The 27798-nt window shown below is 38.1% G+C and overlaps 1 protein-coding gene across 1 annotated transcript in view; it reads left to right on the forward strand.

The window, feature by feature from the left end:
* Window positions 1-27798, forward strand: part of spag17 (sperm associated antigen 17) — a 176148-nt gene that overhangs the window by 44856 nt on the left and 103494 nt on the right. The window contains exons 16-28 of the mRNA XM_052014463.1: window positions 302-409; window positions 2150-2300; window positions 4653-4877; window positions 8514-8621; window positions 9072-9136; window positions 9889-9999; window positions 11569-11723; window positions 15940-16136; window positions 17301-17398; window positions 19038-19280; window positions 21109-21220; window positions 24023-24157; window positions 24813-24926. Coding sequence (XP_051870423.1) covers window positions 302-409; window positions 2150-2300; window positions 4653-4877; window positions 8514-8621; window positions 9072-9136; window positions 9889-9999; window positions 11569-11723; window positions 15940-16136; window positions 17301-17398; window positions 19038-19280; window positions 21109-21220; window positions 24023-24157; window positions 24813-24926 — 1822 coding nt within the window. The remainder of the gene's footprint in view (window positions 1-301; window positions 410-2149; window positions 2301-4652; window positions 4878-8513; window positions 8622-9071; window positions 9137-9888; window positions 10000-11568; window positions 11724-15939; window positions 16137-17300; window positions 17399-19037; window positions 19281-21108; window positions 21221-24022; window positions 24158-24812; window positions 24927-27798) is intronic.

Raw genomic sequence — 27798 nt, forward strand, 5'->3', positions numbered from 1 at the left:
GTTGTGATTTCTGATGGACAGTTTCACCTGAACTTATTTTCTTTCAATCTATAATGAACCTGCTAATATATTTCCAGTATTTTCTGATCTATTCATAAATCTAATATTTGAAACCTTTGTTCTAATCTTCAAAAGATAAGAATATATATTTAGGTTTTAAAATATTGATCCTGACACTTATTTACCAAGGCAGCTTTTATTTGCCTTAAATATATGAAGAACTTCTTAACCATGGATAGATTTTTAAACAGTTAATCTTATGGGTGTGTAATGTTTTTTTCTGATTAATGTTATTACACAGAAAGTAATCGAGGGAATGGACAAATATGAACAAAAAAGACCACATGGAAAGCAGCCTCTCCTCCTTAATCTCCATGACACCATGACACAGCGGACATATCATCTGAAGGTACCTAGGTTTTTGTACGTGTGCATGTAATTTGCCTTCTCAGTGGTTCTGCGCAGCTGAGTTATCATTAATGTACGTTGAATAAACTAATTGTTCTTTGATTTACTACAAATTTTCACAGCTGCTGACTTTGGATTCAATCTCGTACTGTAAAACTGCTATGACTACCACAAAATCCTAACAGTAAACACAGTTTCTTGATTTTTTGTACTGTCAGAAGTTTGCTGTTTGGGAAATGTATTCCATTTTTGGTCTTAACTTCCTGTTCCTGGTCCTTTGCCTTGCATAATTACCTAATGACAGGGAAGAAACGTACATCTTTGATATCTTTGATCTTGTTAATTGTATCTTTCCTGGAGTGTCATTTAAAGAGTTTTTATCTTGTTAGTAGCTTCAAAGGTTGAAGCTGATATCTCTAATTTAAAAATAAACTTGATTTTTTCTTTGTATGTCTAAAAGAACAGCAGACACTGGAAGTCTGAAATGAAAACAGAAAATGCTGGAAATATTCAGCACGTCAGGCAGCATCTATGAAAAGAGAAACCAAGTTAATGTTTCAGGTTAAAGATGAAGAGTTTCAGCATTTTCCATTGTTGAGATTTTACTTAGCTATTGTTGTTTCATTTTCTATTTTAGCTTATCTTGTGGACCGAGTTCATATTCATACAATCATTACAACTGAATTTGTGTTTTACTGGACTTTTTCTCAGGCAGTAATTACCATTAATATGTAATTATTTCATTGCAATGCAGTTGCAGATACTGATCATACAATGTTTTTAATTTAAAATTAATCATTAATTACCTATACATTATATTTGTGACCTATCATTAGCAAAACAATGTAAAATGACATATTCTAGCAATTGTAATCCATTTTTTAGACTTTAAGTAAATATGGAAGTGTGGAAAATGGATTTTAATGAGGCAATTATGAGGTACTTCACTATTGACAGTGATAATGATAATGATAGGATTGTGCACACTATTTATCAATAATGGAAACCTAATAGTGAAGCTTCATAGTGACTTGAATGCCCATGTACATAGACCATTAAAATATCATAGACTGGTTCAGAAATTAATCAAAAAGGCTAATGGGTGACTATTATATCTAAAGAACAAGTGACAGATGCTATGTTGAAGCTACATAAATCCCTGGGTTCGACCTCATATGGATTACAGTGACCAATTGTGGGCACCTTCCCCAAGGATGTGTTGGAAGAATTACTCTGTAGATTTACCAAGGGTAAATTTCAGAAATAGATTGCTGAAACTAGGGTTGTATTCTCCAGAATTTATTGGGTCAAGGGAAAGTGATGGGCTAGATAGGGGAAAACTGTTTCTTCTGATTGGAGAGTCCAGCTCTAATGGGCATTGTTTAAAGATTAAAAGAAGGCCTTTCAAGGCTGAAGTTAGGAAGTACTTTAACACTCCAAAGGCTGCTGGAAATCTGGAACTTCCATTTGAAAATAGGTGACACAAGCTTAAATGTTAATTTTAAACCTGAGGTGGATAGATTTTGGCTAACTAAATTTATTAAGTAATATAGGGAAAAGGCAAGTTTGTGGAACTGAATCACAGACTACTATGATATTTTTGAATGGTAGAATGGGTTAAAATGACTGAATAGCCCATCCATTTCCTGTGTTTCTTTCTCTCTCCTATTCCTCATTCAGAGTTGTTGAGTTAAAACAGTTTTATAAGAAATTGAATATCTGGATCTTCCTGCTGTTTCAGGTAATACATGGCTTTGATCCTGCTAAGATTGAGCAGGAAATGATGAAAAAGTTACCAGTGGCGAAGTCTCTTAATTTTATTCCTCCTTTGCCTGAGATTGATGATAAACGATTGGCCAGTATTCAAGACCTTATGTACTATTGTACCAGTGGTAAGATATTACTGCCCAATTCTTTCATTCCATTATTTGAGGCAGATGATTACCTAATTTTGCTATTTGTTGATATTCATTAACATAATGACAATACAATAATTAGGGCAGCACAGTGGCACAGCTGGTAGACCCCTTGCGTTGCAGTGGCAGAGACCCAAGTTCAATCCTGACCTTGGGCGCTGTCTGCATGAAATTTGCACATTCTTGTTGTGACTGCATGGGTTTCCTCTGGGTACTCCAATTTCCTCCCACATCCCAAAGACATGCTGGTTGGTAGGTTAATTGGCCATTGTAAATTGCCCCTAGTGTGTAGATGAGTGGTAGAATCTGGGGGAAAGTAGGTCATAGGAAAGTTGATGAGAATGTGGAGAAAATAAAAAATGAGATTAGTTGATGGTCAGCATGGAATTTATGGGCCATGGGGCCTGTTTCCATGCTCAATCTCTCTATGACTCTTTCTAAAATGCAGGTTTAAGATTGCATAAAAAGTATATTTGACCTGAAAATCTCCATCACTTTAGAGAGAGCATTTATCATTTCAAATTCATTATCACTTATGTTGAAACATCAAAGAAAGCTTTGTGTTTTTTACACTAAAATCCACAACATACTTTGAGAATCACAGTTTTTAAAAATGTTATTTTAAGTTTTGCTTCAGAACACTAAATGATAATACTAAATTTATAATTATAGTACATTTGATACCATATCCATTATAAATTTGTGTTAGATAAGTAATTACTGAAGAAATTCATTTTTTGATTTATTATATTTTCCATTGCAAGAAAAGACAAGGATGATTTTCTGAATTCCCTCCTGCAATCCTGTCTTAAATTGGATGGAATTGTTGTGTCAACTGTGAGGAAGTTTGGGCACTTCCATCCAATTTAAGACAGGACTATCCAATTTAAGACTATTAGTCTTCCAATAGCCATTCCTTCTTAGTCCACTGTAAGTAAATGTTAGGAGAGGCAATTCATATGCAACTGATGGATTCCCCTATTATCTCTCTTACCCAGTGATAAAGATTCACGGGTTCTTCCAGCAGACTGTCTCTTCCACATTTGACGTCAGACACTGACCTGCAGAAGGCCTCAGGCCTCAATTACAGCTTTTGGCAGAACTTAGTTCTCATCTCTGGGACTCTTCAATCCCTTACTGCCTCTTTTTGTCTAGTTGTCTGCAGTTGTGTTGGTGCTCTCTCTCTTGATGGTGTCAATCCAACTGGGAAGCACCTAATCATACCAATGAATTTCAACCAGGAAAATGGTTAGGATGGATAGAAATTCTACCATGCTAAAATCTCCATTCACCGTCCTGTGAGAATTCTCCCACCATTTCCCCTCACTGCTTGTACAACTGATGATTCTCCAAAACTGGTAATCAGAATAGATCAAAATACCAAACTTTGCCAAAATCTAGTTATATATCTTCTTATATCCACTCCTGTCACTACATAATTCCTAACCATATAAATATAATTCACGCCAAAAATGTTTTTGTTTATTGATGTTTTGCTGATAATTTAGATACCTATTTATCTAAAGACTTGACTGGGAAATTACTTAGAGCTGCTCCACTACTGTTACCTTGCTAGAAGTATAGTTCTATGCATCTGATAATATTTGTATCTTGGGATCAGAAGTCTATGGGTTTTTTTTCCTCTCATAATATTTTGAACACGCGCCAATTTTATTTTTGCCAGAAAAATGTGCAGTAATTTATGATTTTGCAAAATCCAAAATAAAACTAATGTGACACTTCATTCCATATATCTAGTAAGAGTTATAAATTATCAAAGGTCCCATTCTTGTGATTCTAAGTCCATATATCTCTTCTTATGGTTAAAAATACTAAAGATATAATGGCAATGTTCAAACCAGGGGGTACCTGTGATATGCAAGCATACAGTTCACTGTCAACAAACATCATAAAAAACTTGATAATTTGTTACACATTTCATTGCTACTTATGGGACATTACTACTTTAAGATGATAATGGGTTTTGCATATTTAACAATCATTATACTTCGAAAGCATTGTATGAATCACTTGTGCATGGTGCCAAAAGAACATGAGGAAAATCAGGACCTTCTTTTCTATTGCACTTGCAATAAATGAGTTTGTTTGTGTGATTCATGATCTTAACTCATCTTATTCTTGTCGCTAACACAGTTACAGTTGGTTTTTCATAAAGATCACAAACTTAACTACATTGGATGCTGGAAATCCAGACCATAATAGAAATAGCAGAGAAAAATAGAGTTAATGTTTCAGGTTGTTGACCAAAGTTGATGATCTCTATAGTTCATCCAATTGACAGATTGCACTTTGTATTGTTTTACTTAGAAAAGATGACACGTTCTGAGGTGGAAAGAGCTTTCAAGCAATTTTTGTTTGAGAGCATGAAGTTCACCAAAGTGGATGAGAATGGAGAATTGGAAGAGAAGGAAGACATGTTAGAGGAAGAGCTTGAATCGACATATATACCCTGGGATGACCCTGTCAGGTTTGCAAAGGAAATGAAAGAAATTGTTAATGTCAAGAAGATGGAAACACAAAACAAAGATGCAGGTAATCCTTTCAATGGGGATGAAATTACTTAAATTAACCTGCTTTTTAAACTAATGTTTATTATGCTGAATAGATATGGAGATTATAAATTGACATTATTGCTAATGATCCTTCTGACTGCTAGAGGTTAATCTTTTATTTAGAATTAACCATAAAGTGTTTAAATAATTATGTAATGAGATATATAGTTACAATTTTGCTGATTAATTTATCCATCATAAATTTGAGTGTTAAATAGTGAACATTGAAAGAAACATTATGTAACATTTTGACCAGGATCCTAATACTTAAAAATTCTAACATAGCTATTAAAAAAACATGGTTGAGGTATGGGAAGGAATGGCCCCTCAATGTTCTGGGGTACAGATGCTACAGGTGTGATAGAAGTGGAAATAAGGGAGGAGAGGGGTTGTGATTTTGATTAGGGAGAATGTCACAGCAGTATGTAGGATATTCGGGAGGTTGGGGGAGAATGTCCAGTGAGGCTATATGGGTAGAAATAAGAAGGGGGTGATCACTTTGATGGAATTATATTATAGCTCCCCCCCCCACCCCCCCATCATCCAGTGGGAATTAGATGAACAAATATGTAGGGAGATCGCAGATAAATATAGGAATGATAGGGTTGTAAGACTAGGTGATTTTAATTTCCCTAACTTTGACTGGGACTGTTATAGTGCTCAGGGTTTAGATATGGCAGAATTCATTAGGTCTGTCCAGGACAGTTTTCTCAAGCAATATATAGATGGCCCTGCTGGAAAGGGGGCAACACTTGACCTCCTCTTGGGAAATGAGGCTGAGCAAATGGCTGATGTGTCAGTCAGGGAGCACTTTGGGACTATTAACCATAATTCTATTAGTTTTTTAATAATTGTGGGAAAAGATAGAACTGGTCCACAAGTTAAAATCTTAAATCAGGGCAAGGCAAATTTTGAAGGCATTAGACAGGAACTTGCAAAGGTTGATTGGGAGAGGCTGTTTGCAGGTAAAGGGATGTCTGGCAAGTGGGAGTTCAGGGACAGCATGTTGCTGTTAGAGTGAAGGGCATGGCTGGCAGGAATAGAAAGCCCTGGTTGGATGAGGGATATTGAGGTATATGATAACTATAGGCAGCTGGGATCAAGTGAATCTCTTGAGAAGCCTAAGGGATGTACATATAAGAGGAAAATCAGGAGGGCAAACAGAGGATATGAGGTAGCTGTAGCAGATAATGTAAAGAAGAATCCTAAAAGGTTCTACAGGTATATTGAGAGCAAAAGGGTAACTAGGGAAAGAATAGGTCCCCTTAAGGATCAGTGTAGTTTTCTATCTGTGGAGCCACAGGAGATGGGCAAGGTATTAACTGAATACTTCTGTATGTACCACGACAAGGGTCATGGAAAGCAGGGGACTTCAGCAGGGAACAGTGATATCCTGAAGCATATCGACATTACAAAAGAGGAGGTAATAGCAGTCATGAGGTGCATAAATGCAGATAAATCCAAGGAGTCTGACCAAGTGTATCCTAGGGCATTGTGGAAAGCAAGGGAAGAAATTGCAGGGACCCAGGCAGAGATTTTTGTATCTTTGTTAGCCATAGGTGAGGTACCTGAAGCTGGTAGTTGGCAATGATTAGTAAGCTTGTGGATGACACCAAAATTGGTGGTGTTCTGGACAGTGAAGGAGGTTCTCTAAGTTACAACAGGATCTAGATCAACTGAGAAAGTTGGCAAAGGAATGACAGATGGAATTTAATTCATACAGTTGCAAAGTGATGTGTTTTGGGAAATTAAACCAGGGCAGGACATACACAGTAGATGGCTGGGCCCTGGGGAGTGCTGTAGAACAGAGAGATCTAGGAGTAAAAGTACATAGTTTCCTGAAAGTGATGACACGGTACTGAAGAAGGCATGTGGCATGCTTGCCTTCGTCAGTTGGAGCACTGAGTAAAAGAGTTGGGACATCATGTTACATCTGTACAAGGTGTTGGTCAGACTGCATCTGGAGTATTGTGTGCAATTCTGGTTGCCATACAATAGGAAGAATGTGATTAAGGTAGAGATGGTGCAGAAAAGATTCACAAAGGTGTTGCCAGGACTGGAGGGAGAGACTGAATAGGCTGGGGCTATTATCCCTGGAGATAAGGAAGCTGAGAGTGACCTTATAGAAGTTTATAAAATCATGAGGGCCAGAGGTAAGCTGCATGGTCACAGTCTTTTTCCCAGGGTAAAGGAGTCTATAACTAGATTTAAGGTGAGGGGGGACCTGAGGAGCAAGTTTTTCACATAGAGGTTGGTGAGTACATGGAACAAGCTGCTGGAGGAAGTGGTTGAAATGGGTACAGTTACAATGTTTAAAAGGCATTCGGACAGGTACATGGATAGGAAAGGTTTGGAGGGATATGGGCCAAATGCAAGCAAAAGTGGCACATTGGTCAGCATGAACAAGTTGGGCCAAAGGCACAGCAATAGAGATATCCATTTCAAACACAGCTCAAAATGCACATGAGGAACTCTCAGCAACAAAAGCTAGATGGCCACTCGGTGTGACATTGAGCAGGTTATTGATATGTTAAAAGGCACACTTTGGCTGGATAAATAGGTCTGATGACAATCTTTGACATTTGCTCATGAGAATGCCCTGAATGACAGTGGTGTGCTGTATCCAGCACAATATCGTGTAGCAGAGAAGATTTTGTGTGGACAGGGACAAATGGATGAAGAAAATATGGGTGAGGAAGGAGATGAGGATGGGCCAATCATTGCTTGTCCAAGCCCTTGCATTGCTGTCAGGATTACCCTAAAATTGGAGCAATTGTCAAACATAATAGTGAGGTCCTGTGATTTGCTCCAACACCAGAAGTCTACTGACCCCTCAGACCCTGCTTCATTCCATACCACCACACCATTTAAGACCCGTTGTGCCCAAACAATCCTTCAAAAACACATCCATACATTGTACCTCTGCCCATAAGATACAGTCTTATGTTGACATTCCATCATGAAACTTTTGAAAGGGAAAGCTAATATTCTAACAGTATAATGGGTGACATGGACATTTCAGGTCCAGATGAAGGGTCTCAACCCAAAACATCGACTATCCATTTCCCTCCATAGATGCTGCCTGACCCACTGAAAAAAATGGAAAAGTTCAAGAAAGACCTCACCACCATGTTCGCAGCAGTAATTAACAACAAGCAATAAGTGCTGGCCTCACAGCAATGTGCACGTCACAGTTGTGAATTAAAAATAGAATAAGTTCCTGGCCTTGCCACAACTTTTCTTCCACATTGTATGTTTACAGTCTGCTTTCCAGTCATAACCCCGACCAATCTCCTCCTCCAGCCCCACCAAGTGTTCTATTGCAATTTTTCAGGCACCACTGCAGACAGCTAAAACCCATGTACTTGTATTTGCTGGAGGAAAACCTTAAGCTTCTTATTGTATTTTAGTATTTTTAAAATAGATATTTGCTTCATACCTGTCTCAATAACATTTGCTAAAGGTTCAAAATTAAAATCCTCAGGAAAAACAAAAACCAGTGTCTTTTTTTAATTTGTCTTAAGGTCAAATACTGTTTGGCTCCTCTGAGATAATCTTCTTGGAAATGAAGTATTTATTTGCATTCAGTGGCTGAGATTTTACTTTTTCCTTCCAGAGGACTTACTTACCAAAGTCTCAGAAGAATCAGAAACATGCCCTCTAAAGTTTAGTAGACACAGTTTGAGGAAATGCAGCATGTCCTGCAAGGAACCACCCAGTTCAGGTATTAATCACTTCATTTGTACTTCATTTCTTCACGTTTACTGTAAAAATCAATTAATATATCAAAATTAACATAATTTTAACAAGTATAAAATATTTCATGAAATTTGAAGAACCTAATTTCTAAGCAGAGTCTTAGTATTGGCTACATTTGGGTATAATTTTTGCAAGGATTCTCCCTATCAATTGCCTGAGCTGAGTTTACACTATTCCTCATTTAGCTGATTTTATTAGTGTAAAGAAGATTTTACCAGTGCCTGTGGGGCTCTTGTTCGTATTGGAAGTTCAAGCTGGCACTGACCATGAAATAAGATCTTAGGCAATATGGTGTGAATTTCTGATTATGCACTGCCAAGATCTGAAGGCACCTCACCAGTTCTGCATATATGTAAAAAAAAATCCCTTCTGTGTCCAAAGATACTAACAACTAAGATTTTAAATTTATTTTCAGAGCAACTTGTCGATGCTTCTGAAATGGTTAAGAGGGAAAGTAGAAGAGAGAGTTTAACTGAAAAGGTATGAAAAATGATACAAATTATGAGCTAAAAACATTTTAAAAGGCCATTGAATTATTCCACAAACCAGACATGTTCTTTGTACAAATGTACATGTTGCAAATTGATTGCCCACTATCTATCATTTTTCAATATGGAATCCCTGCAAGTGACTGCCTCCACACAGCCAGCAAGACCACTGAATGGCTTCCATTGTTCAAAAGTCCAGATATGGTCTGGTTGTTCAGTGCTGTTCTTTCATTTGTTTATTTTAAATTAGAACCAGGAAAAGTTATTTTCGACCTTGTGCTCCTAGCAGGAGCATTTTGGTTGGGCCATGGTAATAGAAGCTAAGAATTTCTTGTCTGCCAAATTCAAAACCTGGAATTTTCACCCATGAAGTTTAAATGGCTGGATGGTAAATTCAGTAAAGCTTCCAGTAGTGCATCTAACTTTTGGTGTTGTCCAGAGCTCAACAACGTCTGAATATCAAAATCCAGTTGATGTGACTGGAAGGGCAAAATAAATCAGTGGTTCACTTACAATCAATTCTTAACAAGTTTAATGCAATTGCAAGTTCTAGCTGGCATTCTTAAATATTTGCAACTTCGCTTCATGAATTTTGGTAGTTAAGAATCATGGTTGAATTATCGACTTTGGAACTTACCTAACAATTTTTATCCTACTTATATATTCTAATCCAACTTTCAAAATTAAATTAGCATCAATCAGGACAGAATTTGAAGAACAAAACATTTTGTTTATTCTCATTAGGATAAAGCTGATACTCTAAAGATTGAGATAAATGAGATAGCAAAACTGCAGCTCCGATCACTGATGGAATGGTGTTATGCTGAGCAGCATGATCCAATTGTTCTGATACAGGTAATTTAAACATTATCTTCAGTAAAACCTGAGGATTGCTTTGTAATTTTATGTAACAGTATGTAGGAGATCAATGTAGGTATGCCAAGTAAATTGGACAGCACAAGGACTCTGTATATTATAATTTTATCATCTGTACCTCCAGTCTTGCTCAAGCCTACTTGTCAATGAAGAATAAATAGGAACATATATTTATGTAATAAAAACTGAAAATGCTGGAAACACTCAGCAGGTCAGGCAACATTTGTGGAAAGAGAAACAAAGTTAATATTTCAGGTGGAAGGCCCTTCATCAGAACGGGGAATGAGAGAGAAAAAAAAAGTTAATTTTAAATTATAGAGAAGCTGGGGAGAAATGGATAGGGCAAAAGGAATATCTCTAAATGGATGAGACCAGGATGTTGATAAGCTATTCATGAAGCTGTTTGGTTGATGGTAGTTCAGCAGTTATATGGCTATTTGGGAGAAACACCAACTTGCATGTAGAATAAAGTTAGCATTGACATTGAATGAAAAGTGATTGATATGGTTGAATTTTGTGTATAAAAATCAAAACTGTAGATACCTGGTATCATTTAGAACATAGAACATTACAGCATAGGAACAGGTCTTTTGGCCCTTGATGTCTGTGCCGACCTTGATGCCAGTTTAAACTCTGCATCCAGCTGCATGTGGTGTACATTGCTCTATTCCCTGTCTGTTCATGTGCCTGTCTAAATGCCTCTTAAACATTGTTATTGTATCTACTTCTACCACCTCCCCTGGCAGAGTGTTCCAGGCACCTACCGCTCTCTGCGTAAAAAAAAAACACTTGCCATGTAAATCTCCTTTAAACTTTCACCCTCTCACCTTAAAGCTATGCCCTCTAGTATTTGTCCGTTCCATATGTGAAAAAGAATCTGTCTAACCTGTCTATGCTTCTCATAATTTTATGTCCCTCAATTAGGTCGCCCGTCAGCCTCTGACACTCCAGAGAAAACAATCCAAGTTTGTCCAACCTCTCCTTATAACTTAGACTCTCTAATCCAGGCAACATCTTGGTGAACCTATTCTGCACCCTCTCCAAAGCCTCCACATCCTGCCTGTAATGCGGCAACCAGAATTGCAGACAATATTCCAAATGTGGCTTAACCAAAGTTTTATACAGCTGCAATATGACTACCTGACTTTTATATTCAATACCCCAACTAATAAAGTAAGGATGCTGTACGCCTTCTTTACCACCCCATCCACTTGTGTTGCTACTTTTAGGAAGCTATGGAATTGCATCCCAAGATCCCTCTGTACATCAATGCTGTTAAGAATCCTACCATCTACTGTATATTCTCCTCTTAAATTTGACCTCCCAAAGTGAAACACCTCATACTGAAACTCCATCTGCCATTTCTGTGCCTACATTTCCAATCTGTTTACATCCTGCTGAATCCTTTGACAAACTTTCCTCACTATTCACAACTCTGCCGATTTTTGTGTCATCTACAAACTTACAGATCGTAATACTAATTTATATAAAATATCTCAGCTGTTGTTTCTGCTTTTATCAATATAAGCATAGTGTGTATATTTTTAGGTTCTTCAGGAAGCTGTGCCATTTTATAGATGTCTGGATACATATTACCACAGACAGGACAACTCTACACTACTGGTCTTGCATAACCCCATGAACAAACAATGTCAATGTAAACAATCTTGGAAAACAGCCCTGCACTCGGATGTTGGGTTCAGGTGTGTACTCCTCTCCTGCAGACCTAATTTTCTGTTTAAGTGAACTTAGCTGATCATTAAAATTAATATTTTAAGATGTATTAAACAGAAGCTTTGGATAGAATAATGCTTTTTATGATTTATACATAGTTTGAGACTACAACTGGACAAACTTGAACAGTGATGTAACCTGTACACTTTCAAATCAGGCTGGTAGCAGTATGCCAGCAGCAAATATGCTATCAACGAGATTTATCGAAGTGCAGATTGTGAAATTATGTGTCAACCAGTCTTGCTCTGTTCCATTGCAAGTGTGGCTCATAAGTATGCATGGGATCAGACACAAATGCTGATCATCTAATATATCTATTTTATTAATTCTGAATGGTAACCTGATTTTCCATGGTCTAACATTCTAACAATGACTCTGTGTGTTTGATAATTGAGAAAAAGTCCATTTGTTACAAACAGGCATTCAGGTGAAGCTGGTTTAGTCTCAAATGGAATATTAATAGCCCAGAATTTGAGGTCAACAGTGACATACAAAATATATTCAATCTTGTTTCACAGAGTTCTCCCAGCAAGAATCTGCATGGTGACAAAACTTCCCTTGATTGTAAGGAAGTGATGTGGGGAGGGAACAGGGCAGAGGGCAGAACAAACCCTACCCACAAGATAGCTAAAACAATTTGACAGCTAAAGCTGGCTATGAAGATTGGAATAAACTTGATGTTACTGACCTTCAGAAATATTCAAAACCTATTATAAATTAATCAAAATGTTAAATGACAAAAAATAAGCAATTGGAAGACTTTAAAATATTTTAAATAAACTCAAACAATTTAAGAAAACTTACCTCAGTCCTTTGCATTTATTCCCACCATTGAAAATTAATGGCAAAGCAATCCCTAGGCATTAGGTTCATTCTTGATCTCCCAGCATAAGTGATGGAGAATTGGCAAAACTTTACACTCTCTTCATTTGCTGTCAGCAAAACATCCATAAACAGCTGACTGCAGCTTTGGGTAACTATTAAAAACAGAAAAATAAAATCTAGTTTTATCAGGCCTTTTTGGCACCAAATCCATGTAATTGTACCTCTCTCATTGTATCCTATGGTTTGTATGATTTCAGTGGTCCGGAATTAAAATTGTGCCAATTGGAGCTTGATCATGGAGTTGATCAAGTTCTCATTTGCCTACATGGAGAGCCCATATGCCTTCTAAATTGCAGGAGCACAGCATCACATCAACAGTGGGATAGATGAGGGAAGATGATGCCCTGCTGCCATATTAATCTCTACACAGTTCACTCTGGTTGCTTGAGGTTACATCAGGGTTTTATAGCTCCACAGAAATGGAAGACTCTTGGTGATTGATCCATTTCCTGCCAGAACATCTGAAATAAGCCTGCATCACGGAGACAGCAGTGCTAATTTAGGCAGAGCTATTAATAGCAGCCATCAGGATGTTGGAGAGTTGGGGGATACCTCATCATTTCGGTTTAGGAAAATATTTTCCTGTTAAATTTAATGTCATCCTTTTGTTTACTTAGCCAATTGATGAATCTAGAGTGGGACAGGTCTGGCACTGGATTATTTAGTTTCTTCAATGGTGTTTAAAACAAGATTATGGGCATAATATGGCAGATGCTTGCCTCTATTAGTTGAGGCATTGCGTTCAAGAGTCAGGAAGTTATGTTGCAGCTTCAAAAAACTCTGGTTAAGCCATATCTGGAGTATTGAATTCAATTCTGGTTGCCCCATTACAGGAAGGGTGTCGAAGCTTTGAGAAAGGTACAGTAGAGGTTTACCAAGATGCTGCCTAGATTAGAGAGTATGTGCTATACGAAGATTAGACAAACTAGGATTGTTTTCTCCAGAGTAGCGGAGGCCGAGGGAAGACCTAATAGAAGTGTATAAAATTTTGAGAGGCATAGATAGAGTAGACAGCCAGTATGTTTTTCCCAGGGTGGAAATGTGTAATACTAGAGGGCATGCATTTAAGTTGAGGGGGTTAAAGTTCAAAGGATCTGTGTGGAGCAGGTTTTTTTTACATAGAGAGTGGTGGGTGCCTAAAATGCCCTGCCAGGAGTGGTGGTTGAGTTAGATATGATAGAGGTGTTTAAGAGGCTTAGATAGGCACACAGATATGCAGAGAATGGAGGAGTATGGACCATGTGAGGGTAGAAAGGATTAGGTGTCATTAGCTTAATTAGTTTGGCATGACATCATGGGTCGAAGGTCCTGTTCCTGAGGTGTACTGTTCTATGTTTTATGTTCTATAATGGGCCTACTGCCAATTTGAGTGGTCTCAGTTGATGCTTGGAAAAGATATGATCCAACATCAAGTTGGGTGTTTTAATGTGGTCTTGGTGTGCTAATCATTGGTTACCAAGACTGTGAGCCAATTCTACATGTAAAAATAGGTGTAATAAGGCTCAATGTTCAATTTCCATCCCATTAATCTCCAATTCCCAAGTCGTTGGAATTGGATAATGCTGTCTGTTGTAATTGCATTCCCATTTCTCCTCTGCACCACAAAATTCATCAACTTTTTAAGATGTCTGGTGCTGATGCTCCTCAAATTGCTGTAATCACACAAAAGGCAGGGATGTCACAACACATTCTTGTGCTGATACAGTGCCCTATAGCTGCAGATTGGAAGTTGGTAGTTCTGCGTGGAACTGCCAGCTTTTATTTACATAACCATGAGAAATTTGAGTCTCTGAATGAAGGTAAATGTCCCGAATTTCACTGCTGACAGGACAACTGCTCTCTACCAAAGGACTCTTCAAGGAGTCCAGTGGGATAGTGTAAACTTCACCAGCATTTAAGTTAGGAAATCTGCCTGCTGAATTCATGTCGGAATTAATAGGGAATGTTATCAGAAGCATACCTAGATAAATAGAAAAGAGGCAATTATTCAAGCACTTAAGGAATGCACTGTGACAGTCTGTTACACTTGTTTATGTATCCTGACATTATGTGGGAAAATAAGGAATGGTGAACAAAAGGAACACTTTCTAACTCTGTCTTGAGAGACTTGCAGCTTCAACCTGCCGTTTTCCCTTTATCTGGTTATAATTGATGATATGACTTCTCAAAATTGTCGACACCATTAGCGTAGTAAGTGCTTTTCTGGTGCTTGGTGCAGGATTGCACCCTCGTGGTGAGACAATTTATGTCTTCAAGCAGTAAAATATTTTTCAGATGTTACAAGTTAACATGTACAGATTGTATATGTGTGCCTCTGTGTGTGTGTTTGCGCGTGCATATGCACGCGCACACACGTGCAAGCATGTGTGTCCTTTTGTTGGTAGGTTGCTTTTTAGGAAGATCTTGTAACTGATGAGAGCACCAGCAATGAGGAAGACACAAATTATAAGCACAAAAAGTTTCTTGAGTTATGTGACCTGCTTTTTTGGCCAAAGAATGGGCACTCTTGGTTACCTTTCCATTACAGTTTCAACACGTTTCTTTCAAGGGATCCAGATTTGTTGGGTGCTGAAAATTGCATTCGGCTTGGCACTGACTTTCTGCTCCTAGGTGGGTCCCCTTTAAGGAGGGTGTTCTTGACTTTGAAATGATGAAATTCTTGATTTGCCTCTCTTGCATCAGGACTTTGACAGAACCTGTTCAATCTTCCACTTCTTTTGAGATGTACCATAAACTATTAAGACACTTAATTTCGCATGGTGATGTTACTGGTTCTACTTCACCTGAATAGACCTTTGTATAATTAAATCGTTTCAGCATTCACTTCTGCCTCCCACTACTATTCACCTCCCCACATTGCAGATGGGAGATTACCATTAATATCAGACAGAAATGTTGGAAGAATAGTTAAGCTAAATTCTGCATTTCATTACTACACCATGGATAGCATTGAAATTATTATTTTATCTTTGAGAGGTCGGTGCAACATTGGAACACCACCTTGGAATGCGCTGCCTGGGGCGGTGGTGGAGGCAGGCACTTTGGTCAAATTCAAGAGATTGCTAGATAAGCATATGGAGGAATTTAAAATAGAGGGATATGTGGGGGGAAGGGGTTAGATAGTTTTTAGGCAAGGTTTAAAGGTTGGCACAACATTGTGGGCCGAAGGGCCTGTATTGTGCTGTACTTTCTATGATTCTATATTAAAGGTAAGGATGAACAGGAATTTCAAGTAGCTTAAATGGAGTTCATCCATAATTCAAAATAGGATATGATTTTAATTTTATTCTATTCCCTTAGAAATTATTTGGAACATGTTGCATATTTAATCTCAGACTGGGTGGAAGAAGAGGAAGCCAAGTATCAAGAGGAGTTGGCAGCTAAAGAGCTAGAAGCCCAGAAATTACAAATAACTCCACCTGAAGTACCTACAGATCCCGTAACCGTTTCTGAAAACCCAAAGAAGAGGAAAGCTGCTTCTGGAAGTAAAACTCAACGTATGTAATACCATCTGCTAATGTGAAATTTTCATTCTAACACTATTTAAAGTACACCAGAAAAACAGGAGGAATTAATTGACTATTGGAAAAAAAATAAAAATATTACTTTGCAGTTGTTTCACCCTGCTGATAAATTGGTATTACAACAAAATCATGGAGGTTTAATAACAATATTTTGAAAGCAAAAGGATATAATTTTAAAAATTAGAGCACTTACCTTTTGGGACCTATTGGCATCGCAGCCTGGATATCTTAGCCCCTCCTGATCCAAGGCTAACTAAGGGAGATTATTCCTATCTTTGGCTATCTCTAAATTTACTTTTTTTTTTTAGGATCTACCAACTCTGAAGTCAAAATGCAGATCAGAGTGATAGCTGATGTTTGTAAATAAGGTCGTAATGGCAGAAAATGATATCACCATGTCAGTACAGTATTGTTTAAAAATATGCCCACCCAATTTAGAGCGAGCAGCTCCACTGCAGAAAATCACAAAGCAAAATTAGAAAAAGTGGGTAGGGATATGGCATAATACCAATTTTATATTCCCATATGTGACCCTTTAGATGCCAAAATCCTTAATGTTTTTAGTTTCACTGTGTGAATGTAAGGAATTGGAGACCATGATGATTGCCTGACTATTTCCTGGCAGGTTGGGAGAGTGCTCCCAGGGAATCAGATGGGGGTTACATCCAACATGTTTAGGGACCACGGAGACCCTCCACCTGGCAGAAGATTGCCAGGAAAGTCTCTGTCAGGATGTAAGTTCAACCTCTGAATACCTGCACTTCGTGGAATCCTACAATGCAAGCAAATCCCCCTAACTGCTGCAGTGGGGTGAAGGAAAAGTAGGTGAAATTTCCTCTCCTTGATCGATTAAGTGCAGCAGTGAGTAAACTGAGATGAAGATTAGCCAGCCCTCATTTGAAAAAGTGTAGTAAGTTTTTTCCAGTGCCAAGGCCAAAGTATCCTTCCTCAATCAAAAAAAATATTTATCTAGTCATTCATTTCCTTATTTTTTTTAATAATCCTTTTTATGACACTTCAGATATAATGCTTTAGTAATGAAGGACTTAGGGACATCCTAAACACCCGACGGTACATAGTAATCTTTTTCTTAACCATAGGTCATAGATGGTGCTATGATGTTTTTCCTTTTTTAAGCAAATACTCCAAGACCTGACTCCAAACCAGAAGCTGTTGTTGAAGAAGAAGATAAAGAAATGAGTAATGAACCTTTCATGCGTGAGGGATCACTTAAAGTGAGTATTTCACATTTGTATTAGCAAAAGCATAACCTAATTTCCCACTGTTTTATTGCTTTATTTTGAAGAAAGTTTCCCATATAAATATTTTATTTATATAATGATGCACTAATGATTTCAATTTCACAAGCAAGCCATAGTTTTATCTTATATATCATCAGAACAGGTGTGGAGAATGGAATCAAGTTCCTATAAGAAGTGAGCTAAGAGGAAGTGTAGTTCAGTTAGCAGTGGGAGTTGGTGGATTTTGGTACATTCCCATCCTTAGCAATGAAGATAAAGAAATTAAGGAAGGGTAGGGAAGATCTGGGGAATGGACAAAGTTCAGGTGAGGAATGAATGAAAATTGAGAATAATAGAACATAGAACAGTAGAGTACAGGAACAGACTCTTCAGCCCATGATGTCTTTGCTAACCATGATGCCAAATTTAACTAATCCCTTCTGCCTTCACGTGATCCATACCACTCAATTCCCTGCATATTCATGTGTCTACCTAAAAGCCTCTGAAATGCCAGTATCATATCTGATTCCACCACCATCCCTGGCAGCACATTCCAGACACTTGCTACTACCGCTTCCTGTGTAAAAAAAAACTTGGCCCTCACATCTCCTTTTAACTTTCCCCCTCTCACCTTAAAGCTGTGCCCTCCAGTATTTGACATTTCTACCCTGTCTATCCTATCTATGTCTCTTCATAATTTTATAAACTTCTATCAGGTCTCCCCTCAACCTCCAATACTCTGGAGAAAATAGTCCAGGTTTTTCCAACCTCTCCTTATAGCTAATACCCTCTAATCCAGACAGTGTTCAAGTAAATGTCTTCTGTACCCTCTCCAAAGCCTCCACATCCTTACTTTTTGGGGCAACGAGAACTGCATGCAGTATTCAAGTGCAGCCTAACCAAAGTTTCATACAGCTGCAACATGACTTCCTGACTCTTATACTCAATGCCCAACCAATGAAGGCAAGCATGCCATATGTCTTCTTTACCATTCTATCTCCTTGTGTTGCCACCTTCAGGGAGCTATGGACTTTGACCCCAAGATCCCTCTGTCCATCAATGCTGTAAGGGATCCTGCCATTAAGTGTCTACTTTCCCCTTACATTTGACCTCCCAAAACAATGTCGATTTTTTTTCAGTTCAGGTGAGATTAGCGAATTTATTTATGCAATCATCACTGTACCGTTAAGCAGGTAAATTGCTAGACTTAGGTAGAATAAGAACAAAGAATGCTCCACATATTTCTTAAAATGTTTGGATTTGAGCAGTTTCCCATAGCGACATCTTTTGTTGTTATTCAACATATGAACAACTTTCAATGAGATCATCTCTCATTCTACTCACTCTAGTTAGTATAGGCCTGACCTATTTCATTCTTCAAAATATAATCCCTTTATCCCAAGAATAAATTTAGTGAACCTTCAATCCAAGAATACCTCTCCTTAAATAAAGAAATCAAAATTTGTATGCAGTACTCAAGGTAAGGACACACCAACACCCCATATAGTTGTAGCTTACCTGCTTATGTTCTTGAATCAGTCAGGCAGTGATGGTGGTGATAGGTAAGGACTGACAGAACATTTTTATGCAAATATTTTTATATGTTCTTATTTTCTACTTCCTTGTTTCCTAGGCTTGGAAGAAAGACCAGGAAAAATTGAAAGAGGAAGAACAAAAAAAAGAAAAAAAGGGCAAGAAAGAGAGGCCGGAAAGCAAAAAGAAGGAAGGAAAGGTACAATCAGTGGGGTCCAAAGCAACTAAATCAGCAACAAAATCAGCAAGGCAGGACAATAAAACCATCAAAGAGCAAGAAGCCACTTCAGTGATTGTACCAGAAGTTCAGCAACCAACTGAGCCAAAGGAAGAATTTTACAAGGTTTGGTATTTTTATATTTTCAAGAATCTGACACTTAGACTTTGAAACAATTGCCAAGATTATAAAAAAAAAGCAAGTAGTGAAAGGGGAAGTCTCAGCTGGGTGAGTGCCAATATCACAGAACCTAAATGTAATGGCCTAAAATTAAATGGGGCCCAAAAGCATGGAACGTATCACATCAATGTGCCCATGAAGTTCTGCTGTTAGGGGTACTGCATTTCTCCACATGACATCTCAGGAGACTATTGACTGGATTGACAGATTGAGCATCCAAGTATTTACCTTCTCATGTCATACACAAGAAGGTTGAATGGAGAATCCTGTTTCTTTGATTCCACCTAATTTTGTATCTGATATGGAATAATATTAGTATTATTTTCCAAGGGCAGCATTCCACCCACAGAAAAAGGGAGTCAGGACTTTCTGATCACCTATTAGCTGCTCATCTCTCTGAGTCATTTCCTGAGTTCAAGTCCATCATCATTGAGGCCAGGAGAGGAGTGGTCCACATCAGATGAAAGAACAAAATTTTTATTGCATCTCACTTCAGCACACTTGTTGATGGAAGAAACTCACAGGCAATGTAACAAATGCAGTAAATTGAGTAGGAAATTGAGGTAAATAATGGAAGTATTCTATTGGAGTTGGTTTTAGACCACTGCCATTGGCTGGATAGAATTGATAGTTTGAAATGTCCTCATCAATTTTAACATTAGATCCAAGGTTTTAACAACCCACAAGCCTGGGGCTGAGGCCGCATTGACAGTCAAGACCTTTCAGTGCAGGGGCCAGTCATTTTTGGAAAAGCTGTGCTCTGTGCAGGACCTCACCAAATGGCTGAAAGTCAGCTTCCTTTTGAAAGAATACATCTAGGAGCATACTGGAAGAACAACATGTTCCCAAAGACATGTAATACAGGAATTTTGAACAGCTTGCTGGTCATCAGAAAATCTTGCCCCTGTCATCTGATAATGCCAAATGAAGATTTCAGAGTTCTTTTAAAAATTTCAAATTTCTCTCTTTGACTGAATAATGGGACTCTCCACTTGACTCTTTTTTGAAGCTGTACAAAGGAACCTGCTATACAATGTACACATTGTATTCCATTGCAATAGTGTGAGAGTTTCTGAACACCAGCTGCTCTACTAAGGAAGTCCTATTCCTTCAGAGAGTCGCAAAGTCGCATTGGGCATAATGACATAAAGGTGCAAAAACTCATCCATAAACAATGTCAGACATTGCAAGGTGTTTTAGACAAATCAAATAATTGCCAATAACATCATTTGGACTAATACGCAAACTGTCTGAAGTGTAAATCACAAGGCTTTGTAACTGAGGAAAAGTACATGGCCTGCAGCATTAATCAAAACAGTCATTTGGCATGCAACTCTCCTACTGAAGCCTGTAATGTTAACTGCTACTACTGCTCGTCTGTCTTATGAACAATATTGCTGGGGCAGGAATAATGAGTAATAAATTATATGATCCCTATATTATAATACAGCATCCATATTTAGGCTGAAATATTATACACCCAATATCAGTTCTGGCAGATGGTGATGTTGAGCATATAATATGCTGGCCTAAATGGGCGATTGTCAAACTATCTGATTTTTTTTCCTCCAGCCACCCAGGTTATTACCAGAAACTAAAGTGTAAATTTGATCTTCATGGCATAATTTAAAAGTATTCCACATAACTTCTTAAAACCACTAAACTTGTTGAATACAAATTTATCTCTACCAAAATTTATTTTTATGTTGACTACAAAACAAAGACTGTTTGCTCCAGATTCATTAACAATTACCTGTCCTGTTTTTGTTTGCAGTTTACTGGCTACAATTTTGGAAATGATTTGATTCAAGTATCTGGTGAAGTCATGTCTCTTTTCCCAGCTGATGGAGGACACATTCAAGTGAAAATTATGAACTTCTTACATGGTAACTACTAAACCATGAATAATCCTTTACTGAAAGATTGCTACTGAGCCAAATACATTCCTAATTGCCCAAACACATTTAACACTGCTAAGTAGCTGAAATGTGTAATATGTGAAATACAAGACTAACCTTAATGATTTAGACTTCCAAGTTAGCTGTCCTTGCAGATGCTGATGTTAATATTCGAGCTTTAAATCACTGATTTGTGATCTGAGTTTCAATGCCTTTCTTGTAGAGAGAGTCCTTTTTTTTATTCCAGAAATTTCCCTGTATTTAAAATAAGATAATTCTTTCCCTTCAATCATCAAATATTGATCACAAACTCAGAATTGCCAAAATTCACATGGAAATCCTATTGTTGCTCACAGTCATAAGTTCAATCATAAGTTCATCAATTCTTTCCCTTCTGATAAATTAAGGTTCATTTGCCCTTTTCTGGACTAACTATATATTACTTTTCCCACTCCTTTATTTATGTGCCATTTAAAATAAGGGAGGTATTAATTCTCAATCTCATTATCAACCACTTTAGGTTAGAAATAACACAGCTAATTGCAACCTAAGACTGCCTATTCTAAGCCGGCAGTGCACTCTGGAACACCTGCAACAAGATAGTTATGTACATTATATAACCTCATTATCTTCATCATCTTCAAGCAAATTCTAGAATTAAATGCTAACCTAATGAAGCTGCAAAGGCAGGCTTTCTGGCATCATTAACAGGTTGTTGACAACACTGAATATATGTAGCCAAGCTGATCTAGTGCAGTTAAGACACAGGACCCTACGATCAAATGTGTTACAGTCTCAGTCATTAACAAAGTGAAGGAAAGGTTAATCAATAATTGTATAGAATTTGCTGCCACCACTTGCCATTGACCATCATGTAATATACATGCATAGCATGGATCACTGCAAGTTGAAAGCACCTTCATGCCCCCTAGCTTAATCGGAATAGTCAAAGTGGTCAAACACTCAATGTTTCTGACATACAAAACCTATTAAATCTAATATAAAGCTTTCTAAAAAATGTACAAAAATTAAAGCAATTAAAAGCATTAAACAACTGAAAACAATCAATATTACTGTAGTTCATTCCATGGAAATAAATGGTAAGGCATTTTTGGCATTAAGTTCAACTTAGCACAAGGTGGTTCATGTAAATTCCCCAGTGTAGATGGTAGGAGATTACCTCAGCTTTGGAGTCCAATGTGGAGTCTAGCATCAATTGATTCAGAGAAACGATAATGAAATATTGATTACAAACTCAGAATTGCCTACATTCACATGGAAATCCTATTGTTGCTCACAGTCACACAGGAAAATATTGGCAATCCTGAAATGCCGACCACTGTGTTCAGAGAACACCTTTTCACCAGTCCTTGCTTCTTAGCATTTAGTATGACTTCCATCAGAACCACTTAGTTTTAGATTTGGATACAGACACTGAATGGCAGAGGAAAGAAGGATACCTTCCGTTCAAAGGAAGGAACTATAGACTGAGCATCACACTAGAAACCATGTGAAGATGAAATAGTACCACTAACTATCAACAGGAAGATTACTGTGGTTGTTGAACACCATAATCATGACAGTTTTATACCATGCAGGAGGTATGAGGCTTTGAGATGATCAGAATGTTTTGATTTTGAACAGCAGATTACTGCATTTCAGGAAGGAAGCATCTGGATTGGTAGCAAAGCTTTCTTTTGCTGTTTACCAAGGGGATTCAAGCAGTTGTCCATGAGACCATAAGTTATCGGCCCATCAAGTCTGCTCTGCCATTCAATCATGGCTGATATTTTCAACCCCGTTCTCTTGCCTTCTCCCCATAACACTTAACCCCCATACCAATCAAGAACGTATCAATCCCTGCCTTAAATACACCCAATGACTTGGCCTCCACAGCTCTTCGTGGCAATGAATTCCACAGATTCACCACCCTCTGATTGAAAAAATTCCTCCTCATCTCAGTGTTAAAGAGAGATCCCTTTATTCTGAGGCCGTACCCTCGGATCCTAGACCTCCTATTAATGGAAATGTCCCCTCTACGTCCATTCTATCCGGTCCTTTCAGTATCCGGTAGATTCCCCCCCCCCCCCCCCCCCCCCCATCCTTCTGAACTCCATCGAATACAGGCCCAGAGACATCAATTGCTGTTCATATGTTAAGCCTTTCATTCAGGGATCATTCTTGTGAACATTCTCTGGACCATCTCCAGGACCAGCAGATCCTTCCTTAGATACAGGGCCCAAAATTGCTCTCAATATTCCATATGCGGTCTGACCAATGCCTTATAAAGCCTCAGCAGTACATCCTTGCTTTTATATTCTAGTCTTATCGAAATGAATGCCAACATTGCATTTGCCGCCTTTACTACCAACTCAACCTGCAGGTTAACCTTGAGGGAATCCTAAACTAGGATGCCCAAGTCCCTTTACACCTTTGATTTCTGAATTTTCTCCCCATTTAGAAAACAATCTACACCTTTATTCTTCCTGCCAAAGTGCACAACCCCACACTTCCCTATGCTGTATTCCATCTGCCACTTTGCTCATTCTCCCAACCTTCTGCAGACTCCCTGCCTCTGCAACACGACCTGTTCCTCCACCTATCTTGGTATTATCCACAATTGTCTGGTACTGTCACTGATGTAGCTTTGGTGTAGTTAATTACCAAGCAAAGGTTTTTCTTTACTTGTTAATTTTTTAAAAATGAGCAGATTGTGTAACTTCATTGTCATTAAACAATAAAGGATTAGTACCAAGTTATTAACAAGTATTTTGTTGCCTTTTGCAATAGGTTCAACAATTATTCAGATGTGTGTAATGAAGGACAGTCATAATTTCTTCACCTACATCACAGATCCCATAAAGAATTTGGATGAAAACAAAGTTGTTCCAACAGAGAAGACGCAGTCTGAAAATTTTAAGGAAGGTGAGAAAAAGTATTTATGGGTATCCTTAATACTTAAGTTTTTAATAAAATAAATTAACTTCAATTATATTGCAAGTTAAATTACAACTGATCTATGATCTTAGTTGTTTAGTACAATGTCTATCTTGTGGAGATGTGTTTTTTTATTTCAAAGACATTTCCCCACATTTAAAATAATTTTGTTGTGTGAGATTACTGTAACTGGGTAAACCAGGTTTCCTTCGGACTTCCAGTGAATCTATAGTGGCAGCTCAGCTGATGTCCCTGGTTTCCAAAATCCATTTTCTCAGAGATATTTGGTCTTAAACATATGTTGTACTTGATGAGCAGACTTCCCTGCCTGTGGACTTTCACATTTCACATGCAGAATGTTTCTAGCATCTCTGGTGCTCCCAACACACCATAAGCAATCAACCTGAAGTATTACAAAATGTGTAAATGTGTCATCATGTCAAGCCAGCTCTGTTCTCTGTTCTAGTCCTAGGCACCATCGTGAAATAAATATGCTACAATAATCTTATCTTTTCAAAAACAGTAGAAACCTGTTCTTTACGTACTGTCTGAGAAACATGAGGGGTAAAATTCTGGATGCTGGTATGGTAAAATCTTCTGTTTTAGGAAAAAAGTTAATTCTGCAATTGTGTCATTCATGCAGAGGGAGAAAGGACAAAAATGCCTGTCAGCAAGTTTGGATCATTTTCAGCTGTCCTTGATGATGGAATAATTTTAACACTTAGTAAAGATGTCCCTGAAAAGGAACAGAAAAAAGGTAAAGAAGTAAAAAATTAAAATTCGGACTGCACAAATACTCTTAAGTTCTGTTAATAACATAAGCACAAAGTATAGTTACTGTATCTACAAGACTGTATTGTGCAAAATAGATGTACATTCTTTCACTTACAGCTGACTTTAACTAAAGCAAAGCATGTCATGAAATCTTTTTTACCATTGGACCCTTCCAAGATGATTATAGTGTTTAGATCCTCAGGGATTCTCTCTGGTACTCTCCACAGAGGATTGGATACTTTGTCATTTTCTGCTATGTATTTCAAACTTTGCCATAAGGAGGATTCAGTTTTTGCCAGCAGGAGGAGCAATTTGGCAAGCAACAGGTACAAGCAGAGGAGGAGGAGTTGGGGAAACAGAAGCATGAGGAGCAGGCAGAGTAAGAGAGAGAAGAAGAAAAATGTAATGGGTATTAGCTTGCAGATTACTTGGAGATTTACTCAAGGACTCTACTCTCCTGGCTGTGTACTCAGGCAGGGAGATAATAACTGGGACAGTGATAGTCTATATACCAGCTGACTTTGGTATAAGATGGTTAAGGTATTATGACATGTATTTACTATGTGACTCTGAGAATAGACTTTACCTTTAGTTGCTTCTACAATCCATGACAAATGCCAATAGTAAATGCTGCCTGTAGTCTGCAAGAAGCTGAATCCTGACACACAGCCATATTCCTGTAAGGACTGATATAGGCAGCTCTGGAACAAGAAAAAGCATCCATGAAAGAATCAGCTTTTTAACTCCAAGGATTTTCCATGTTAAGCAGCCAAACAGTCCTGATGGTTCTGAATTTATGAATGACTCCAGTTTGCACACTGCTTTCTGTATTAACAACAGCAGGAGGAATTAGTCAGTGACTGTTTCAACTAAATCACAACAGACTTAGCAGTTGCTGCTGTATGCTATTTGTTGCATTTCATAGGTCCAACATTGCCTGCTGAAGAGGCTCTTCTCAAACAAATATTATATTGTATGCCCATCCTAGTCCATGACAAATCAATGTTTGCATCACAACTCTGGACAATCCAACAGTCCTAAGCAAATCACGTGGGTGATGCATCAACTCTCAAAATTGCAGATTTTGCAAATTACTGGAATCCTTCAGAAATCTGTGCATGTTTCTGTGCAGATGTGTCAGTAGATGTGGCAATATTAACAATGACGACTGTCAAGAAGCTTGCCTATTGCTTTTAAACATTGTATTTCCCAAGAGCAGTTATAGCTTGAAGTGAATATTGCAGTACCCACTGAGATGGATCATTTTAACATGTATTGAGAAAACAGCAAAAATAGTGTGCACTCACATAACATGAACAGGTAGACTTATTTCCCCATCAAATTGCTTCAACAATCTATCCAAGGGGCCATGGGCAGAGCAGTATGATAAACCTAAATTACAAGTGCAGACTTCAAGGAGTAGGAGTCTCCATGCAGGTGCACTTCAAATGATCTGGACGGATTTCTCAAGACAGACAGATAATTTTTCAGAGCAGTATGTTTCTGATTCAAAGTCAAAGTCATGATTAGTGATTCTATGAAGAAAGAGGCATTGCTTGAATTGGCTCTGGGCCAAGAGATGGGTTGAGTGCACCATGTTTTGGTAGGGAACATTTCGGAGATAGCGATCATAACATCATAAGCTTTAAGTCAACTACAGAAAAGGAGAAGGAACAATTCAAAGTGAAAATGGGATGAGAGTGAATCTGATTCAGGTAAATTGGAAGGAAAAGATGACAGGCAAAAATCATAATAGAACAAGGGCTGCCTTGAAGGAAGAGATGATTTGAGTACAGATGAGGCACATTTCCATGAGGGGCAACGGAAGAACAAACATATCCAGAACTCCCTTGATGATGAAAGAGACAGTGGTAAAGATAAAGCAAAAACAGCTGCTCATGGCAAATGTCAGTTTGTAAGTACAAGCAATAACTAGATTGATTATAGAAGAGCCCGAAGGGAAGTGAACATTAAAAGAAGAGGTAAAGTGAGCATGTGAGAAAAGATCAGCTGTCAAAATAAATGGAAATTCAGCCGTGTTCTATAGGCATGTAAACAAAACTGGGTAGTACATGGAGGAGTGGTGGACATTCAGGAGAAAAATGGGAACTTCCATATGGATGCTTAGGGCACTATTAAGATAATAAAAAAATACTTTGCTTCTGTCTTTACCAGGGAAGAGGGTGCTACCAAATTGTTAGTGAAGGAGGAGATATTTGACAAGTTGGATACATTTAAAGTTGATTGCTTGGAGATATTAGAAATATTGGCGGAACTTAAAAGTAGATAAGTCACTAAGAGTGGATGGGTTGCATTCTAGAATTTTGAGGAAATCGTAGGGGTGCTGACAATAATATCCCAGTGCTGCAGGATATCATAGGGTGGTGCCAGAGGACTAGGGAATAGCAAATGTTTCGAAAGGGGGAGTGAAGACAAGCCCAACAACTACTGGCCTGTTAGTTTCACCTTGGGCATGGGAAAACTTTTAGAAACATCAATCTAGATAAGATGGGGAAAAGTTAGATCAAACAGGTAGAGAGGCTTTGGGGAAGGAGAAGCAGAATACAGGCTATAAAAGTAGTAAGGTAGATGGACTGAAGTGTGTTTACTTAAATGCAAGAAGCGTCATGAATAAGGGAGATGAACTGAGGGCTTGGATAAGTATGGGGGACTATGATATTGTGGCTATTACTGAGACGTGGCTGACATCAGGGCAGGAGTGGATATTGAATATTCCTGGTTTTCGGTGTTTTAAGAGGGATAGGGAAGTGGGGAGAAGAGGAGGAGGGGTAGCGATACTGGTCAGGGACACTGTTACGGCTGCAGAAAGGATGTTGTAGAAGGATCATCTCTAG

Source organism: Pristis pectinata, chromosome 4, assembly GCF_009764475.1.
Source record: "Pristis pectinata isolate sPriPec2 chromosome 4, sPriPec2.1.pri, whole genome shotgun sequence".
In the NCBI taxonomy this organism is placed as follows: Eukaryota; Metazoa; Chordata; class Chondrichthyes; order Rhinopristiformes; family Pristidae; genus Pristis; species Pristis pectinata.